Raw genomic sequence first — 21849 nt, 5'->3', positions numbered from 1 at the left:
ACCCTTGTTCTGCTCCAACCGCTGTTCCAATTGCAGCGGATGAGCCTGCTCTACCCGAGGCTCCATTTGCGACGGGAGAGTCTGCCCTGCCAAGGGCTGTTGCTGTGCAGTTCTTGTGGGCGGTTGTAGTGATAACCGCCCATCATGGAGCAGTTCCTGTTGCTGCTCCATTTGATCTCGAAGAGGCTGTTCATCGTGATTTCCAAGTTCTGATGATGAACTGTGATGTGACTGGTCCACCCAGTCATTGACTCTATCTTCGAGAGTCCGTTGCGAAGTCCTTGATGCGGCTTCTAAAACGAGCGCCGCATGTTGCTCCTCTGCATCCAATATTGACATTGCTGCAGCCATCTTTGCTTCAGCCATCTCCGTAAGTAGGCGGGCCTTTTGTCTCGTGATGTGCACCTTAGTTTCTGAAGCTTTTATTTGAGCCTCCGTCCAGCTGCTGCTGGTTCCCGCCTTGCTGCCGCAGACAGATGACGTCTTTGAGTGTTGTCCCGCTTCCATGATGCTGCTGTTCCCGATGCGGCTCGAAGGACCATATGTTTCTGCTATCGTGGTACGAGAACACGCCGTCAGATGGAATGCAGGAAAACACTTCTTCTTCTTGACATATAAATTTATTAATTCACAATATAATTGCAGAGGATCTTATTTTCCTCTGCTAAAACTTAAACTGAAAGAAATAAAGGTCTAGTTTCCTCTATTCTTCAGTTTTCCCTAGGTTTACATAAACCTAGTAATTATCTCACGACTGACTGCCTAGGTACGCATGTACCTACCAGTTATAGCAACACTGCAATACTGTCTCCTGCGTAGGTACGTCTGTACCTACCAGTTATATGAATACTGCCCTTTTTCTGGGAGGTATCTGTATTTAAACTAAATTCTTGAAGGACATATTACAAAAATAAGATGTTCCTCCCGCTCGTTGGCAAACAACATTCTTAACATAAAATAAAATGCACTTAGCTATTCTTAATGATACAAACGTGACTTAAACAATAGAAATATTTTAAAGGAATTATTTTGAGGAAGATGAAACTTTATTTGGGGTTTTTATTACTATGGGACAGGGGTGGGAAAGGTATTGGCAAATATTTTTAGGCATAATGGTTTAACTAGGGTGATCATAAAATATAAAGCGAACAGCCCTATTTGAAAGCTGCCGCCGCTTGCAGTAAAATGTCACTAATTCTTAAATCATAAATGATACACAAACAAGACAATATCTTTATAAAAATACCAGGCCAATGAATTGTTTTATTGTAGGGTCGAATCTGCAAATGTGGGAAGCTACACTATCTTTAAAAATACGAATTGTGAGAACTGGCCAGAAGGTTAAATTTTACTGAGCAATATGTAATAGTCGCATTCTGGAAGATACAAATAGTTTCTTGAGTAATCTATGGTATTTCTTTATTGAAAAAAGATTAGTTTACGATACAACTTATCTGTGTATATTTTAATAATAATAAAATAATTGTTTTATTATCAAAAATATAAGGACTTGTTAACTTTAATTTTCACTTCCTTCAATAAACATCAATTTAGATGTTTCACATCTGTCCAATGACGGCTATTTTTTTTATGGTATAAAAAGTTAAGGACGTTTTTAAGCTTAATAATAATAATAATATTTGGATGACTTGTATAGCGCCGTTTTTGGGCAAAATCCTCCCAAGGGCACTGTACAAATATATAATACATTTCTACAATTATCTATCTTATTACTAACTATATATGGAGATAATAATATATACAGTACAATACTTACCTGGTAGGTCACTTAAGATTAACACTTAATTAACATTGACTAATTGTTTATTAGCGAAATTTAGATACAGGATTTAGGACATAATTGGACTTTCCAGTATTTATTTTAATAATGTATATTTATGTTCTTTATTGAGCGTGTTTAGGAAAGGAAAAGCAAATTTTATGCTGGCGGTACTACAGAACAAAGTTTTGATCAGAATTCACTTTGAGAGAAGACTCAACTTTAACCTGTCGAAGGCCAGAGCATAAAACAGAAAAAATATGAGTGGAACCTGAAGTTTTATCAGCCCAAACGATGCTGATTTTGTTTTCATACATTTTTCGAAGCATTAGGGTCAAAATCGCACCTCAAATTATTCTAACAAGGATCATATTAGAATGCTTGCATGTTTTCCAACCAATGTATGGCAAACGATATGGTGAAATAGGCCAAGCCACAAAAAATAGCGCGTTTATAGCGTTGTCTGTCACAGGCTTTATATGCTAAAATTACTGAGAGGGAACTATTGTATATTTGCTGGTGAAAGACCACAATTCAAAATTGAAACGTTGCTTGAAATGACTCTAGCTATGTTTGATGTCCAGGTCTGAATAGCCAGGTACTTCCCAACACCTCCAGCCTAGCAATATATCTCAATTGTGGATGCATAGTCTCACTGGCTCCAGATGGTTAAGAGCAGAATAAAATGGAATACATATAAAAAAGGAAAAACTCTTTAAAAACCAAAAAACGGTGAGCCCTGGCATCATGAAATGTACACTGCTTTTTATGTCTGGAATTTAGCTCATAACATTAATCTATAAGATTTTGAAATATCCATTCAAAGGTAAAATAGTACTATTATTAATAATACACTGTTTTCTTTGTTCAATTTATTGATACGTATTATTTATGAATAAATTTCCGAAAATATTTTTAGAGCACAAGAATTTGAGTACTTACTAGATAAAAAAAAATAATTCAAATACCCATACAATGACATTACAATCATGTAGACACGTTATTGTCTCACAAAATTAACAGGAAATATTGCAAGTAACAAACACACTTTCGTGTTTCGTCGTTTCCAGTAAATTCTTAATTCAAACGTTCATTTATGTACAACAAAGATAGACATTAAAAGTATATTTATTTAGAACTAGCCTACGTGTACCCGGTGTTGCTCGACTTATCTGTACTTTCAATAAATATAATATCCATGTATTTTATACTGGGTTTTCCAATAAGAGGTGTTATTTTGATATTCAAAAAAACTTTTCCCGTAAAAGATCAATGGTTTCGTTGCTTGTGTGGCACGTAGCGCCGTCTTGTTGAAAGTAAACGTTGTCCAGATCAATACCATCCAATTCCGGCCATAAAAAATCATTAATCATCTCTCGATAGCGCAATCCATTCACCGTAACTGTTGCTCCAGCCTCATTTTCGAAAAAGTAAAGTCCAATGCCTCCGCCGGACCATAAACCGCACCAAACAGTCACGTTGAGGATAGAAAGGCTTTTCAACAATAACTCTTGGGTTTTCCGAGCCCCAGATGTGACAATTTTGCTTGTTGACAAAGCCACCGAGGTGGAAATGGGCCTCATCACTCAAGATGATTTGCATTCGATTCACGCAAGTGAATTTTAATAATTTCAATGCGTTGTTGAAGCGTTTATCGTTCCATTTTTTATTAATGGCGTAGTTTTTACTTGTCAAATGTCAAAAAATGACAGCTTCAAAAGTAACATCTACCGAAATAGCGGGCTATTCAAAATAACACCTCTTATTGGAAAACCCTGTATATAAACCTTCCGGAAGACATTCTCTGAATGATAGTGAAAACCCTATCAAACGCAGTTGCATAGTTTAGAAGAACTAAGCGCAAAAACAGACAGAGGCGGATAGTAAAATGTTTTATACTATTTAATGATACCAATGTATTGTCATGATTACGAATTTACTAAAAGTTTATCAGAAAAACGGTTTTAGTTCATAATGATCTGGGATGTTCCGGGATGTTCCCGAAAGTTCCAGACTATTCCCGAACATTCCAGAATGTTTCAGGATATTCTGGAATGTTGTGGAATGCTCTCGAATGTTCTGGACTGTTCTAGAAACTTCCAGAGGGCGAAATTTCCAGCCCTTATATCTTCAAAAGCATGCCCTTCAGGTAAAAACGGGAACCTTCTTAATTGATGGGGGATAGAGGGCTACCACACCATATAACTCCCTTGATCGTACCGGGACTCGTTTCTGAGTTTTAGCAGCATGCACATTATACACTTACTTTTATAATATATATTGATGATTAACGGCACAAAAAAATTAACAAAATGGCCTAACACTGACTTTAACTTCAGTTTATGTAGTCTTATTACAAAAGTAGGCTTTAATTTCAAACAGTAATTTTACAGTTGGGGTGTGGTGAATACTATGTGAAAATGGTATTAAAATATGTGTATTATTCTCAAAGATATAGCTATTTAAAACAAAATCCATTTTCTCGAATGGGACCCTTGTTTTCGCCCGAATGAAGTGTGTCATTAATATAAACATAATAGCAATAAATAAATTACTTAATTATCAATAAACAAAGACAACCACAAGGAGGTTATCTTGAAACAATAATATTTGACATATATCAGATGTGACAGAAAAGTAGTTTACATTTTATCAAATCTATTGAAACTTTCAGAAAGAAGAATAAGCACAGATTTAATACTGTTACTGTTTTAAAATTGACTGTCCCGAATTACTTCAATGTATCAATATCCATGTTCCCAAAAAATCATGCCGACATTTCTTACCTTTTTACTTCAATAACACCAGGACACTAGCTTACCAAAATTCTCCGATTCCGAGACTTCACAATCTCGGAAACAAATATTCTGATCTGGGTGATATATTTCATTTGAAAACTAATCAGTATAAATGTTGTATATTCTATCACTTTTATTCTTCTAGACACAAATAGACCTATGTACCCATATAACTTCTCCGCTTCTACTATTTTGTTTTGTTGAATCTTTTAAACTCAATTATATGCGTGAGGATTCATTTTTGCTACTATGTTTACATTCTTCTTTATTGTATTAATTTTTAAGTGTTTACTCTGATACAAAATGCTTGTATTTTTTGTTTTAAAGAAAAGCCCACTAGGGCGTGTAATAAATAAAAAAATTGTACTTTCATCACATTAAAAAGCTTAAAAGAATTAATTAGATATATTTACCGCCTTCCATACTGCTGTTGTTCGCAGAATCGCCTCTACCGCATTTAAAAAACGATACAATATTTGAAAAACACCCATTTTTCCTCCCATTTTCATCGTTATTAATACTGGGAGACGTCAAAGGATCCAAACCCGACATTTTGGAACTAATACAAACAAATTCGATAACAAAACACTAATTTTATCATTCCCGGAGATGACTCATTTTTAAATCAACCTCATAAATTATTATTGTTATTATTAGTGATAACGCGATTATCCTGATTAAAACCACACAATATAATATTTTAGGCGATGTTTAAAATGTATTTCATACAAAACTATTGTTATTAACACTTAAAAATATAGTATAATAATGTTTATTGTTGAAAAGTTGTTTTGTTTGTTATGATTTCGCTCGGTCACAATAATGTAAAACGTTTGTTCAATAAGAATATAGGTCACATAATACGATAATTAAATCATATTAATGCGTTCGGTCAAATTATCGATAGTTATTACTTAGATTAAAACATTGAATATGTAACTGTTTTGTTTATAATATAACATTATCTTATAAAAAGTTCGACAAAGCAAAACGAACTGTCAATGTCAACGAGCAGTGTTGCCAACGGATCTTGGCCTAATGTCGCCGTTTTTCAAACATTTAGTAGCCTAATGTAGCCGAATTTCAGTTGCAGTAATTCTATTGAACTCGCATAAATTCCCCCTTTTATTATTAGAAATCCATGGGGGGAGGGGGGTTGTTAGAGAATTTCTGTAAAACATAATTCCCCACAAAAATAATTCAAAATGAGTACTCCCCACAAAATATTTGAAATCCATGGGGGGGAGGTTTGTTACAGAACTTCGCTGAAAAAAAATTCCGCACATCCAAAAACATTTTTGAAATCCATGGGGGGGGTGGCTACGGAATTCCATTTCAAAAAATTCCTCACATTTTTCCACAATTATTAATTATTTGTAATTTGGCTGATTTAAATAACTTCAATCGGCGACCAGTCGCCTTTTAGATTTTTTCGTCGCCGATTCTCGTTCTGAGTAGCTTAAATGGCGATAAATCGCCTTCGTTGGCAACACTGTCAACGAGTACTGAGTAGAGATGGTCTCGGTTACTTTGACCCGGTGACTTTGCTGTCACCAGATAATAAATTTGTAAGAAGCCGGTTATTTTTGGAACCGGCTCTTTCAGGATTTTTTAATTAAATATGTATATGTATATTGGTACGGCCGTCGATATTTGCTATGATTGCTTTTGCTGATACAATATTTCAATAAACCGGTTCCTTACCCAGATATTCGCTATTCACAGGTCACTGAGGTCACCCCAAAACCCATAGAAAAATCCATTTCGGTCTTTGGTAACTGGAACCGCAGTGACTTTACCAGCCTATTTTAGATATTAAAACATCTCTACTGTCAGCTTTTAGCAGAGTTGTCATATCTAGAAAGAAATCCCTAGATACAGGGAAAAAAAACAGAGAGGTTCAGCACAGGTGATTGTTTAATCAAATCTAGTAAGATTTCGTGAACGGCCCTTTTATACAAAAATGAGATGCTAAAAAAGCAATAAACTCTTCAGATTTTAAATGTTTTGTTTAGCTTAGTACAGGTAAATCATTTTAAAGTGCACCTTTGTGCTCTTTATTTTATATTTGCAAGAAATATGTTTTAAATTTGAATTTGCGTCCAAAACAAGCGTTAATTCGCATCTCCAGGTATTATTTATGCATTACTAGGGAGTTTACTCTTTTGACCTGGCAATGCTGGTTAGTACCTACTGAGCAGCAGTGTTGCCAGGCCTTAAAAATAAACTCATCATAAAACATACACAATCCCAGGGATTATTAATTGAAGTGGATCTATTTTATTTGTGAAGTTTTACCGTTCTTTCAAAGGAAGATGTGTTTTTTTAATATGAAACCGGAGCCAGTGAGACTATGGTATCCCCGATTGAGGTATACTGTGAGGCTGAGATAATGGGGAGGGGAATGAGTTGGGAAAATGGGGAGGAGGAAGGTGGGGATGTACCTGGCTATTCAAATCTGATCACTAGTACAGAAAAATCCATTTGAAGCACCGCTTCGATTCTGAAGGGTGGATTTTCACCAAGGCCATACTGAGAGTATCTTCCACTGTGGACTCCACCCTTCTCTATTTTTGGGATTATATGAAGTGAGCCTAGACTAAATTATCTCGCTAAGGGTTACGTAACAATAAATAATAAAAAAAAATTTGGAAAATTGTGATAATAAATAGTAAGAAAGAATAAAACAATAAAATGGTTATTAAAGGGTTGTCTTTTAATGGCTAGGTTTGTGGATTAAAACACAATAGTTTGTCATTAAATCAAAGGTACTTTATTATGTCAAACAATAGTTAAATGCTTTTAGAAGAATAGTAACATTGTTAGTCTCATTATTTTGTGAAATCAATCTTTCTCCCTGTTTTTTTAAACTGAAAGATTCAGACCAAAAAATTAAATTAACATTCATAGGTGAAAATATAGAAGATAAGATTTAAGATTAAGATTTTTAGCTAATGATTTACAATTAAGATATCTAGTGACTTAAAATTATACAAATTTTTATGGTTGGTATTTACACACTAATGCTATAATATAACTTACTCGTACAACTCAGTCTATAACTAAGATTGATAGCTAGTGACTTACAATGAAGACTTATAACTAGTGACTTAAAACTATACATATTTTTATGACCGAATGGGTAGTTACACACTACTGCTATAATATAACTTACAACTCAGTTTTATAAGTAAGATTGATAGCTAGTGACTTACAATGAAGACTTATAACTAGTGACTTAAAACTATACATATTTTTATGACCGAATGGGTAGTTACACACTACTGCTATAATATAACTTACAACTCAGTTTTATAAGTAAGATTGATAGCTAGTGACTTACAATGAAGACTTATAACTAGTCACTTAAAACTATACATATTTTTATGGTGGGTATTTACACACTACTCCTATAATATAACTTACAACTCAGTTTTATTTATCTATTTATTTAACGCCCAGAGGGCTTTTACATGGTTGGTAGTATAATTTTAATTTGACAGATACTTTGAAACATAAAAAATAAGAATAAAATTACATTTGATAAAAGCTATGCAACAAGTCATACAAACACAAGAAACAAAAACAGAAAATTACAGCTATTTGTAGGTTTAGATGATGTGTTTAGGAGTATTGTTGAAATAAATGTTTTAAATGATTCACAAAACTTGCCAAGTTGGTATTGAATATGTCAACATCACCCAAGTAATGATTTCCCATGGTGTGAAGTCGTTGTATCGGAGAGTGGGCAATGTAGTTACGCTTATGTGTGCTGCTGTAGAATATTGTATTTTGTCGTGTTGTAACTGTGGGTGAATGTATGTTTATAAGTTGCAGGAGTTCACAACAGTCGGATTTCGACAGGGATATTTAATTTAAAATTTATAAAACGTAGAATTTTTTTTTGTATTCGCTCAATGTTTTTAATGATTGATAGCTAGTGACTTACAATGAAGACTTATAAGAAGTCACTTAAAACTATACATATTTTTATGGTGGGTATTTATACACCACTGCTATAACAGTTTGAACTGCTTTTGTATTAAAATTCCGCCTTGTTGGTGGAGCGACGGTGATTTTCCTTTTCACAATATCATTTAGTATTTCTATACGCTTGGCAGATTGGGAAAAATATTTTGGGATGGATCGCATATTAGCGAACAACCTTTTAACTTCTTTATTTTCCGTTACACTTCTCTGCACGATTAGGTTAAGGCGAAGCTTAACGGCCCTCGCTACTAAATGTTTCTAGCGCGAATTCGAATATCTAACTCGCTGCACCTGGCAGCTGGCCGGTGCGTTCCATTCAATACAAGACACGCACAGAGCAAAACAAATTATTATTAATTAAAGATATTGTGATTATGAAAATTATGTTAAAATATATTTTAGAATGTAATGCAATATTACAATAGCTTGATTCATGGAGGAGGTTCTCAGTAACAACATTTAATATAACTTTTTATTTGGATTTTTTTTTGATAAATACAATTATAAAGAGTTACAAAAGGCTTCCCTTTGTTCCAGACTGGTTTCGCAGTGCGGCGGGGCACTGTTAATACTAAATTGTATAGTTTAATTTGAGGTCACGGGTTCAAAAGCCGGCGAGGACAAAACAAATTTAATTTAATTTATATAAGTATGTCATATTATAGAATTAAAATAAATTTTATATATTTACATATAATGAATCTGTACCTCGTTCAAAAGTGGAAGATACGTTCAGTATCACCCTGGTGAGAGACCATAATTCAGGATTGAAAGTTGCTTGAGAACGGCGTAGATATGTTTAGTGACTAGATCTGAATAGCCTGGAACTTTCCAACCCCCCATCCTCCCTATCTCTAAAAATGTAGACCACATACATAAGGAATATAAATGAAATTTCTTTTGAGGACACTTCAATGAAAATGTTATTGATCTTCTTAAAAATTCTTACATGTTTTGGTTTTAGCTGAAACCAATTTTACTTTACTTCTTTTCGGTATTATGCACTTTGAATTACTCAGGATTTATAATAGGCATGCAGCGATTATGTCCAGGATCAATTAATTCGGGTAGCATGCAAAAATTTTAAAAGCGATTCAGCTGTTCAACCATATTAGTCTGCCGAAATTCGTCATCCCGTAAAATTTTTTAGATTTTTATCCGAGTTCAGTCCATACAACAAACATACAAATAGCTTTTTTTGTTACATGTAATTGGCCCTGAACCTGGTAAAACCAATCGTGAGATGTATTTACCAGAATTTCTCCATTTTTGCTAACATAATTTTTTTGGATTTTACTGCTTCTTATATGAGCATGCTGCGTGCTGCGAAAGGACATTTAATTTCAATCACGGTGTATTCAGAAGAAATTCCATCTGGTGTCGCACCCATATACGGATACTCTTCATGTATGAAAAGACCACACTTTTCTATGGTAATGCTTTCTAGTTCTGCAAGCTCCTTCAGGACATTGTATTCATGTTTGACTTTGACTTTGGACAATACCCTCAACACTACATCACTTGTTCCTGTATTCTCTCTGAAACCAAACTGATTGCTAGAGAGTATATTATATGTTTCTAAGAATGATACCAATCTCGACATAGCTAATCTCTCTATTACTTTTGAAAGAGTATTGAGTAAGAATATAGGTCTGTAATTATTAACATCTAGACGATCTCCATATTAACAGATTAACAGATTAACAGATTAACAGATTAACAGATTAACAGATTACAGTGTCACACACACGTCATTTTTCGCTCTCTTAAAATAATTGCTTTCCTACAGTTAAAACATCAAATTGTATCATTGAACCTCGCAAAATTTTTCAGTGAACTCACATAAAATTGACTCTTATATAATCTCTACAGTGTTGATGTTAATTTGCTGTGAAACCAATATTATAAAGTCCAGTAAGGTGCAGTTCCGCGTAGCCATATTTAATACTACCTACTAGAGGCAGTGCAGTGCCGTGCGTGCTCTGACAGACATACATACTCAGCTATATATCCACTTCATCGCCGGTGCCCGACAATCCAGAGGTGCCCAACCTTTTCAACATGAACTGTTCTAAGTGCCAACTAACTATTACCGACGGCATCACGTGTTACTCCTGCAGTAAGCAGTTTCATTACGAATGCGGAGGAACATCTGAAACTACATTCAGAAAGGCTAATAACGAGAAAAGAAGAAGCTGGCGCTGCACTGCATGCAAAACTTCACTCCAATCATCCGCTACGTCAACCAACCCAATAGAAGATGTAATGGTAGAAATAAAAAAAATATCTTCTGAACTTGCCTCTCTCAAAACACTTAATAAGCAAGTCAAGGAAGACATGTCAGAACTGAAAAAATCTGTGGACTTCAACAACTCAAAATTGGATGACTTTTCCAATAGATTCCAAGCTTTCGAACAGTCAATGAGCAAAGTAGACTTTTTGGAACAAGAAGTTTCCTCCCTTAAATCGACCATCAAACAAATACAAGAAGATTCCAACAAAAGGGAGCAATGGATGAGACTACAGAATGTCGAAATAAAAGGAATACCTCAAGATAACAATGAAAACATTCCAAACATTCTATCAGAGATGGCAAACAAACTTGGCTTACACAACTTTAAAACTAACGAAATTGAGTTCGCCACCAGAGTCTCGGCGAAAGACCCACTTCATTCCAAATTAATCAAACCAATAATTGTTAAATTTACCACCCGCTCGCGTAAAAATGAATTCATCACCGAAATTCGACGAAGGAAAGGAATAAGCACGAAGGACCTGAATTACCCTGGTGACGATAGAAAAATCTATGTCAACGACCATCTGACTAGTTCTAACAAAAACCTCCTTTTTCGGGCCAAGGGTATTGCCAAGGAGAAGGGATTCCAGTTCACGTGGATAAAAAACACCAGGATATTTGTGAGAAAAAATCCCACTTCGCCTCCCATACCAATTTTCAAGGAAGAGGACCTAAAGAAAATAGCCTGAGTCGATCTGCATTCTCTTCGCGTCGTAAAATGGATTTTTCATATACTCATGTGTCTCCCCATACATTTCCCCCCTCCTTTTATCCACTCCTATTACACTCACCCTCCCTCTACCATTTCACCCTCTCCCACAAACTTTCTAATTCTTTTCTAAATCAGTCAACACTTCTCAAGAACCAACCTGGAATACATTTTACCGCATGTTGGCGACCCCCTGCACTCCCGACAATCAGACCTACTCGACGGACAATCGCGGTCTCACACACACTAATTATATTCTCCGCCGTGGTAAGCAAATTACCGTATACTCATTTGTCAACAAATATTTCACTCAAATATAAACTGAATAGTATTATTAACCGCTCTTACCTCAAATATGGATATCTACCTCCATCTAATTATATCAACATCAGAATAATATTATCACTAGCCGAGCCAGAGATGCGTATTACAAGATTTTTATACCATTATTATTTTAAACTACTTTATGCACCCATACCAAGAAATTATTGTGTTAGATGTACTTACTTTGTAAAACTGCATGACCACTATAACCGAACTCACTTATTGAAGTTATCATTTATATGTATAACTTACCGCCTACTCACTAATATTTATTCGAATACTCCCCATGTCTTTAGCAATATATCACCAGAACTGTAGAGGTCTTCGTACCAAGACTACGACGATCCTTCAAAATACCTTTTCAAACGATTACGATTTAATTGCCCTCACAGAATCATGGCTCACCAAAGGTATCAGAGACGAAGAACTTTTCGATCCTCGATACTATGTATATCGTAGAGACCGCGATTACGCTTCCACCGGTCAGCGTCTTGGCGGTGGTGTAGTGATAGCTATTAAACAGGAGCTGATCAGCGTCGCCAGACCAGAATGGACTTCTTGTGCTGAAGACATTTGGGTCACCATTCGCACCAATACTACACCTCACAGTTTGGTCCATATATGTTGCGTGTACATCCCCGGAGGGACTCAACATCAATATTTAATCGAAAATTTCCTGAACATGTTATCAGACGTAGTATCAAATAACCCCAATGATTCTTTTATTATCTTAGGTGACTTTAATCTTCCTGAAATTTCATGGATCCAAACTACGCCATCTGCTCACTATGCAGCTAGTAATTACTCTACTCACGTTAGTAATTACTTCGTAGACTGTATGCATTTTCTGAACCTCTCTCAATATAACGGTGAACTAAACTCAAGCGGCCATATCCTAGATCTGATTCTGTCAAATCTACTAATCTCCGTCGAATCTAATGACGACCCGCTAGTTCCCGAAGATGAACATCATAAAGCTCTATCCATTAGTGTGCCATTTCAGGAAACTCCTTCATTGACAAATGCGAAAAGAAAAGTTTTTCTATTTAATCGTGGAGACTACGATTCAATTAATTTCGCCCTTGAACAAGCTGACTGGGCTTCCATTTTTTCTACCTCTCAAATAGAACCAGCGCTTGACGGTTTCTATACGTTTTTGAAATACCTCATAAATCTTCATATTCCTCATAAACTTTCGTGGAACTCGAAATATCCTCCTTGGTACAGTGCTGCCCTTATTAAGGTAACTAAGGAAAAATCAAAATACTTTAGCAAATATAAAAAACACAAGAACCAGGCTGACTATGACGCATTTTCCCTGCTTCGTAAACGGCACAAAGACTTATGTCGGAAAAGCAAAGCCCGTTTCTTGAGTAATATTGAAAACAATATTTCCTCAAACCCTAAAAACTTCTGGAGCCACGTCAAATCTTCTAACGCATCCCAAGGTGTCCCAAAATGTATGTATTTTGGAGAGCTGAAAGCCAATAATGGAACGGAAATTGCAAATTTATTTTCAAAATATTTCAGTTCAGTTTTCAGTAAACCCTCCGATCCACTTACCCTTGATCCAACTGACGTCGGGAACCATACATCCAATATAAGCAATATTGAGGTGACACGAGAAATCGTCTTAAAATACCTTAAAGAAATTGATATTCGCAAAGGTGCCGGTCCTGACGAAATACCTTCAATCTTTATCAAACAATGTGCACACAATCTAGCCTTACCCCTTTCTTTAATTTTCAATCGTTCCCTAACCGATTGCACTGTCCCTGTTATATGGAAATCTGCTTATGTGTCTCCTATTTTCAAAAATGGCAAAAAAACAGACGTTAAAAACTACAGGCCAATCTCCAAACTTTGTATATTTAACAAAATTTTTGAAAAAATAGTCTATGACCAACTATATTCTGCTCTTAAGCCCAGCCTGAATACGACCCAACACGGTTTCATGAGTGGTAAATCTACAACCACAAATCTTTTAACCTTCACAGAGTACCTGCAGGATAATTTGGATAACAGAATACAAGTGGACACTGTCTATACCGACTATAGTAAGGCGTTTGACAAGGTCGATCATTCAACCTTGTTGAACAAGCTTTTAAAGATTGGTATTCACGGCAATCTTTATCGTTGGCTCTCTTCTTATATCTCCAACCGTAGTCAAATAGTAGTGGTTGCTGGATTTAAATCCGACTCTGTTGCTGTAACATCGGGAGTTCCTCAAGGCAGCCTGTTAGGACCGTTACTATTTAATATCTATATCAATGATATTGGTCACTGCTTTTTACACTCGCAGACCATCCTATATGCAGATGACATGAAAATCTTCTCACCTATAAAATCAATCGAAGACTGTCACAAGCTGCAAAAGGATTTACAACGTTTAAACGCGTATGTTAATGCCCATTGTCTGGAATTAAATATATCCAAATGCTTCATCGTACGCTTTACTAGAAACAAAAACATATTTATACACGAATACTCAATTAATCATCAACCTTTATCTACCAAATCAGAAATTAAGGACCTTGGGGTTATACTTGATAGTAAACTGAATTTCAATAAACATATTGACCACGTAGTCACTAACGCATCTTCTATGCTGGGTTTCATAATCCGTTCCTGTAAACAATTCAAAGACATTGCTACTTTCAAAACACTGTATTTCTCATACGCTCGTAGTATCCTTGAATACGCATCACAAGTGTGGAACCCAGGCTATGCAATACATAAAAATAGAATTGAAAGTGTTCAAAATAGATTTTTAAGGTACCTTAATTTCCGCTCTTTTCGATCTCATATCAGTAATGAAGACTCTGCAAAGTTCTTCAATATACAGACGTTAACTTTCCGAAGAAATGTAGCAGATTTGGTAATGTTATTCAAAATTACACACAATTTAATCGATAGTCCTGATCTTCTTCAACGCCTATTATTCCATGTTCCCAATCGCAACAGCAGACAGTCGCTTACTTTTAATCTCCCTCATTGTAAGACAAATTCCAAACAAAACTCATTTATCTACAGATCCACACACTTTTTTAACTTAAATTATAACCATATTGACATATTTAACTCGACTTTACGCGACATAAAACAAAAACTCAATAATCAACAAAACTCAAACTAGTTCAATTCCTATATATTCCAGTCCTTTGCCTCTTAATCCTTATCCTATATTTCCCCCTCCTCCCCCCCACCCTCCTTTATTTTAATATTTTTAATATTTCCTAACTAAACAAGAAATTAATTTAAGAGAACATCTCTATGCCATTGTACACCATTGTAACACCATTAACTATTCATCAGTGGAAAGTTCATAATTGGCATAATTAATAATATTATTATTGTATCATTATATAATTACAGATTTGCTGTCAACTTTTCCAAATAAATAAATAAATAAATATTTAAAAAGGGGAATTACTTACAATGAGAAGGGAACATCCCACTCTCGAAGCTAATACAGTGTTTTCCAATAAGAGGTGTTATTTTGAATAGCCCACTATTTCGGTAGATGTTACTTTTGAAGCTGTCATTTTTTGACATTTGACAAGTAGAAACAACGCCATTAATAAAATGGAACGATACACGCTTCAACAACGCATTGAACTTATTAAAATTCACTTGAGTGAATCAAATGCAAATCATTTTGAGTGATGAGGCCCATTTCCACCTCGGTGGCTTCGTCAACAAGCAAAATCGTCGCATCTGAGGCTCGAAAAACCCAAGAGTTATTGTTAAAAAGCCTCTTTACACTCAACGTGTGACTGTTTGGTGCGGTTTATGGTCCGGCGGAGTCATTGGACCTTACTTTTTTGAAAATGAGGCTGGAGCAACAGAATGGACAACAGTGAATGGACTGCGCTACCGAAAAAAAAAAAAAGATGTTTTATGGCCGGAATCGGATGGTATTAATCTGGACAACGTTTACTTTCAACAAGACGGCGCTACGTGCCACACAAGCAACGAAACCATTGATATTTTACGATTAAATATCAAAATTTCACCTCTTATTGGAAAACTCCTGTATTTACAAGGTGAGATATGAGACAAGCTAATTCGGATACATGCATTTTATACACCATAACACTTAAAGAATCAATACCGCACGAGAAAGACATTTTTAAATCATTTATCACATTTGTGACTTCAGAAATGCTAGTTGGTTTAAAATAAAAATTGTCCCCTGTAACGTGAAGTTCAGATTTAAAATCATTCACCAGACACATCTCAATAGTTTTATTAGCACTGCACAAATTACTAGCGAAGCTTGGACCAATGTCACTGAACAAGTAATTTATATGATTAGTAATTATATTTGGACTCTCTTCTATTGAAGTAATAATACTATTAATTTTCAATTTTTTAAGGTAGTTTGTTTCTTTAGTTGTTTAGTGACTAGATCTGAATAGCCAGGAACTTTCCAACCCTCCTTTTCCCTATTTCTAAAAATGTGGACTACATACATTAGGAATATAAATGAAATTTCTTCTGAAGACACTTCAATGAAATAAAATGTTATTGATTTCTTCGAAACAATTCCTTTTTACATGTTTTGGTTTTAGCTGAAACCAATTTTACTTTGTTTCTTTTCGCTATTATGCACTTTTCTAAATACTCAGGATTTCTAATAGGCATGCAGCGATTATGTCGAGGATCAATTAATTCGGGTAGCATGCAAAAATTGTAAAAGCGTTTCTTGACATTATCAAGCTCGAAGTCATATTGGGTACGTAATTAGTGTCGCCAGTATCCCGTTTGCAAAAGTATGCCCGTTCCTTGCATAGTGAGTGGTCTCCAAATACATGTTTTGGACCATTCAATATATTCAAATAAAACTGTTTTATTTTTCCTAATTCATAGTCTTCCGGTACGTTATTGCACAACGTACAGCCGTTCTCAGGCGTAAAATACGGCTTGACACAATCTTCCTCAATGCTAAGGGATACTTCTAACAGTGATTTAAGTTTATTGCAATAATTTCGAAGTGATTTCGGCATTCGATCTTTTCGACTGAAACATTTTTATACGGTGTGCTTCTTTTATTTTATTGTAAGTGCTGGAATATTTTATATACTTTTATATTTTAAAAACATCAAATTGTTTATTACTATATTTATTAGAAACCCGAAAAAAAGTTAACAATAAATTAATTCTTAATAATATAAAATTGTTTATTACCTATAAACCCGAAAAAATGTTAACAATATATTAATTCTTAATAATATTAAATTGTTTATTACCTAGAAACCCCAAAAAATGTTAACAATAAATTGATTCTTAATAATACTATTTGACACTACACAGCTTCGACGGAAACGCACAGATGAAACATAAAAAAGGCGACACACTATTATAGTCCCTACGCGCAACGCATAGAGTGGAATATTGTTGAATCGTCTCATGGAAGTGTAATAATTACGCGGAATTTCGAACTTTGAAAAAATATTGACACGACGGACCGTAGAAAGCGTGCATTCACGGCCACCTAGAGCCGAATGAGTAGGAGAATTCTTAGATGTTCATTATATATATTTAACGAAAATAAATTGTTAGTAAAAACATATATCTCGACAGAAAAATGTATTTACGATAGCCAAGCGTGGCTACATTATCGATATTTTGACGATTAATAACTTAGATTGTCGTTTGAATCTGACAATTCATGATTCTTCATACAACGATTGAGATCGCTAGTAAGGAAGGCCCTTAATGCTAATTTCGGCGCTCCGGAATATCTAATAATTCGAGAAGATGCCCATTTCGTTTGTTCGAAATAAGAAATGAAATGGGCATCTTCTCAGATTATTAGATATTCCGGAGCGCCGTGTAATGTTGTTAAAGTAAACAATGTACTGGGACGAAGTCAGATGCGTCATATTGTCTCATGTCAAGTGTTATTTTTTTAAGAGGGCAAGTAAACCATTATTAAATTCAGCGTTTTGACACATTCGGGACTATAGGTACCTGGTGATCGTTAACCCTGTCATCATCGATCAATATTTTTAGGAATTTTATATTTTTATAGAAATCAAGTAAGATAAATTAGTTGAAAGCTGTTATATTTTTCTCAAGAAAGGTATTTTGATTACCGCTATCGGCGGTAATCAAAATACGACGGTACTTATAATGTATCATCATTATGTCTCCCGTTAGCTACGAATCAAATACGAAGGAGATCCATGACCCGAACGGTATCTCCAAGGAAGATCTGATTGAAAAATATTAGAAACTTAACCCCCCCAGAAAACCATCCGAAAAAAGAGGCAACAAGCAATAACATTGTGATGTATGATAATAAGGTTGAGTACTTAGTCGATAGATGGCGCTAGTCATAAAGCTTACTCCAGAGTCCGTCAGATGTCGCTAGAGTGTAACAGGTACTTGTGAGATTATATTGCCAGAGAGCAAGCTCCTCGGGAGCCAGAGAATTACCAACCCTCGGGTAATGAACAGTGTAGCTAAATCCAGACCTTTTTATTGTAACGTAAATAAACACAATTATAAAAAGAACCTTTTACTATTTTCATAGAGTTCCCAACACACAAAGTCTGCATAGTAAATGCAGATATAGCAAACATTTAATCAGAGTATGCCGAAAATTACAAAAGAATTCCTGGAAACGATTTAGATTTACGAAAACCGATATCGAAAATCGTGATTAAAGAGACAAAATCTATCAATTTGAGTACACTACTGATTAAATATAATGGCAAAACATGCAAAGAGATTCAAAGATTAGAAGAAATCAGTTCTGCCGAGGATTTTCGGAAACATGTCAGTGTCTCAAAAAACCACACTCATCACTGGGGTTTGCTGAGTTAGTTGAAGGGGTCGCTCTTTTTTGGTACAGAACTATTAAATCTTTGAAACTGACATGGGAAAACTTGAAGACCAAACTGTTGAAGCAATTTGAAAGAGCCGATTCTCAAATTACTGCGTGTTTGAAGTTATACGATTCCTGTCAAAAAAGGTTTACACTCAGCATATGCCGGTACTGTAGCGGGAGCACTCGTCAATTGTATAGACGAGTTGGTACAGATGTGCGATGACCTTGAAAGGAGAGGATCGCCAAGGGCGGGCATGTATTCACAGAGAACGGATATAGAATCATGTAGGAAAAATCCAAGAGTTTCACAAACGTAAGGATCGACACCACCACGCGCAAACTGCAGGAGAGGGGAGAATAGTCCGATGTGCTATAACTGCGACGAAGTAGGCCACATTAGCAGGGAATGTAGGAAACCAAAGAGAAATTCATACAGGACTACCAATGCACCCTGCTACGAGTTACAAGCTCTGGAATTCGAGAGGTGCCAGTCAGTGCAATCCCTTGTGAAGTGACCCAAGGGATCTTAAAAAACGAGTAACCGATCGGCCCGGAGCAGCACAAGCTGATCGGGAGTAGAAAAGCGGGCTAGAATTCGTTAAGCTGTTTTATTTAAATGCGCAATGTGAACCTATACGGTGCACCAGAGGTAATGATAACCGTCTTCACGTTGAAGTCGAAATTGGTGGGTATAAATTTACAGGACTATTAGACAGCGGAGCCTCACTAAATTGCATGAACAGTAGTACTTATCAGAGTTTGAATATTAACAAATAACAGAAAAATGAATTGCACCATAAGATATTTACTGCTGACGGAAAACAACAAAGAAATGACGGGTGCGTTACACTTCTAGTCTCGTGCGATGGCATTACCAAATTAATGACATTTTGCATTGTCCCCACATTAACTACCAAACTTATTCTGGGAGTAGATTTTTGGGTTGATTTCGACATTGCACCTAACCTGTTCAAGGATATTAAGTGCACGTCAGAAAAAATGTGGTTAATACCGTGGTGCAAGGTCAAAATGGAGTCGACTTAACGCTGGATCAGGCGAGGAGGAAGATGTTGATTGACGAATACATCTTATTGCACATTCTATTCGACTGACGGACCAACTATCAAACAGAGATATTTTCCACTATCACCGGTCAGACAAAAACAATAGGAGTAAGAATTAGAACAAATTATTAAGGCAAACTGAGTTCTGCATGTTTCTGTAGGCGAATGTGTGGATGCACGGTTTGGAAGGAAACTGTGCAGGTGTGGGGGTCGAGCGCGACTCGGTAATCCTCGGCAATGCTCGTGCATTGATGTGAGTCATTCTGTATCTAATCGCGCGCTCACGAACGGCATAAAAATTACGCTCATGTAAAGACACTAAATAAAGTAACTAATTAAAAATATATATTATTTAATTATCTAATCCATCCTCTTAATCCTGCTCAAACAGAAATTCTAAAGATGTAAGTGGTTCAACCATCGCGCTCACTATCGTCGAGTCCTGTTATGATGGTGGCCAAGAAAGATGGATCACTGAATATCGGCTAACAATACGCCAACTGTTTAAAACTGCGTGTAAAAGTGAACCAAATTATTCACCATGTTATTGCTGTTTATCGCACGCATGGATCTGGATCAACATCATTTTATAACAGAAATGGAACAATAATTACTAAATCTAAAGAATACTTGCAATATCGTCATTGGCGTAGCTTACAAGCAAGCTGAGTTCAGCATATATCTGTAGGCGAATATATAGATGCGCGGTTCTGTGCGCAATTGTAATGCGGCAATCCTCGGCGATGCTCGTGCATCGATGTGAATTAGTCAGTCTCGAATCGCACGCTCGCGAATAGTATAAAAATTACTCACATTTATTCTGTTAAATAAAGTAACATACTTTATTTCACAGAATACATGTGAGTAATTTCAATCATCGCGTACTATTGTTAAAAACATGTCGCAATCTGAAGCTTCTGATGATAACGCCGAACTCGTCTCCATAAACTCGGCAGGAATTTTAAAAGAAACTCAAAATGCCCTAAAAACACTACAAGATACCTTGGGAAACAGAAAAGTTCCCAAGGAGTAACAGTAGAAGATTGGCAATAATAAAATAGTTTTACCTACCAATAAAACTTATATTATGTACCTAACCTCATTTCAAACCTTTATTTAGAGGTGCGGACAAGAGGGGACCAGCCAAACCAAGAAGGAATTTTGGCAACAAGGATAGGCTATGACTATCCGGAGAAGGCGTTTCAGGGGGGGGCAATTACAGCACTTTATAAGCAAATGGGAAGAATTAGAAGCACCACCAACACTGCTAACCATGTTGCGAGGGTACAAGCTACCCTTTCGGCAGAAACCCCCTCTAAGTATAGTGGCAGACACGGTAAGCTCAACTTATAAAACCCAAATCACAGAACCTAGATGAGATCGTTCATCTAGAGACCCAAGACGTAAAATGAAAAAGGAAAAGATATTGGAATCAGCTTCAATATCGCCTTCCTTTCTGAGGTAAAACTATTTTATTATGTAGCCTGAACCGTCATTTAAAACCTTTATTGAGAGAAGCATTCTCAAATTCCCTTTCGCGTGGCCCTTTCCCGCTCTTTTTCAGCACCTAGTGTTGCTCAAGTGGTCACCAGATGCTACACAAAAGTAAAGCACCATCTATGTGACGTTTGTCTACGGCATTCTTCCTCATTAGCGTTTTAAATTCCGTCGCTGGCGTTGTCGTTGCGAAGTAGCTCCGAATGTATAACGATTTTTCTCGTATATAATTATTTTAAGTGTATAATTATTTCAAAATAATACATTACATTATAACAGCGAGGCTGTTCGAAGTATATTTTAAAACAGAAAGAATTTTTAACTGTTTAAAAACGGATAAAACATGTGGTGAACACGACGGAAAAGTTCGTCTGCCATTTTGTGTTGTTTGTTTATTTACATTGTGTTTTGTGTACCTTGTGTTTTTTGTGTTTTGGTTTCTTTTCCAATTAACAATGAGTGGCTCCGAGATCAGAAAAGAGATCGCATTGATAAACTCACGGCTCAAGTGGAGCACATTAGCTCGTTTATTCAAGATTTTATGGCGTCTAAA

The 21849-nt window shown here is 35.8% G+C and overlaps 3 protein-coding genes across 3 annotated transcripts in view; 1 reads left to right on the top strand and 2 right to left on the bottom strand.

The window, feature by feature from the left end:
* The window catches only part of LOC149409803 (solute carrier family 12 member 9-like), a 37401-nt gene extending 31942 nt beyond the window's left edge, over positions 1 to 5459 (bottom strand). The window contains exon 1 of the mRNA XM_089649394.1: positions 4992 to 5459. Coding sequence (XP_089505520.1) covers positions 4992 to 5130 — 139 coding nt within the window. The 5' untranslated portion in view covers positions 5131 to 5459. The remainder of the gene's footprint in view (positions 1 to 4991) is intronic.
* A 1938-nt stretch (positions 5460 to 7397) lies between these two features.
* Positions 7398 to 21849, bottom strand: part of LOC149409798 (uncharacterized) — a 215220-nt gene continuing 200768 nt past the window's right edge. The window contains exon 4 of the mRNA XM_089649391.1: positions 7398 to 8384. The gene's annotated coding sequence lies outside the window, so the exon portion shown is untranslated. The remainder of the gene's footprint in view (positions 8385 to 21849) is intronic.
* Positions 10906 to 11553, top strand: LOC149409802 (uncharacterized). Its single transcript, XM_089649075.1, has one exon. It carries the CDS (start codon positions 10906 to 10908, stop codon positions 11551 to 11553), a length of 648 nt encoding a protein of 215 aa, XP_089505201.1.

The sequence above is a fragment of the Hesperophylax consimilis genome, chromosome 29 (assembly GCF_061612785.1).
Source record: "Hesperophylax consimilis isolate HC1 chromosome 29, BYU_Hcon_1.0, whole genome shotgun sequence".
Taxonomy (NCBI): domain Eukaryota; kingdom Metazoa; phylum Arthropoda; class Insecta; order Trichoptera; family Limnephilidae; genus Hesperophylax; species Hesperophylax consimilis.
This window is presented reverse-complemented; position numbering and strand designations above follow the sequence as displayed.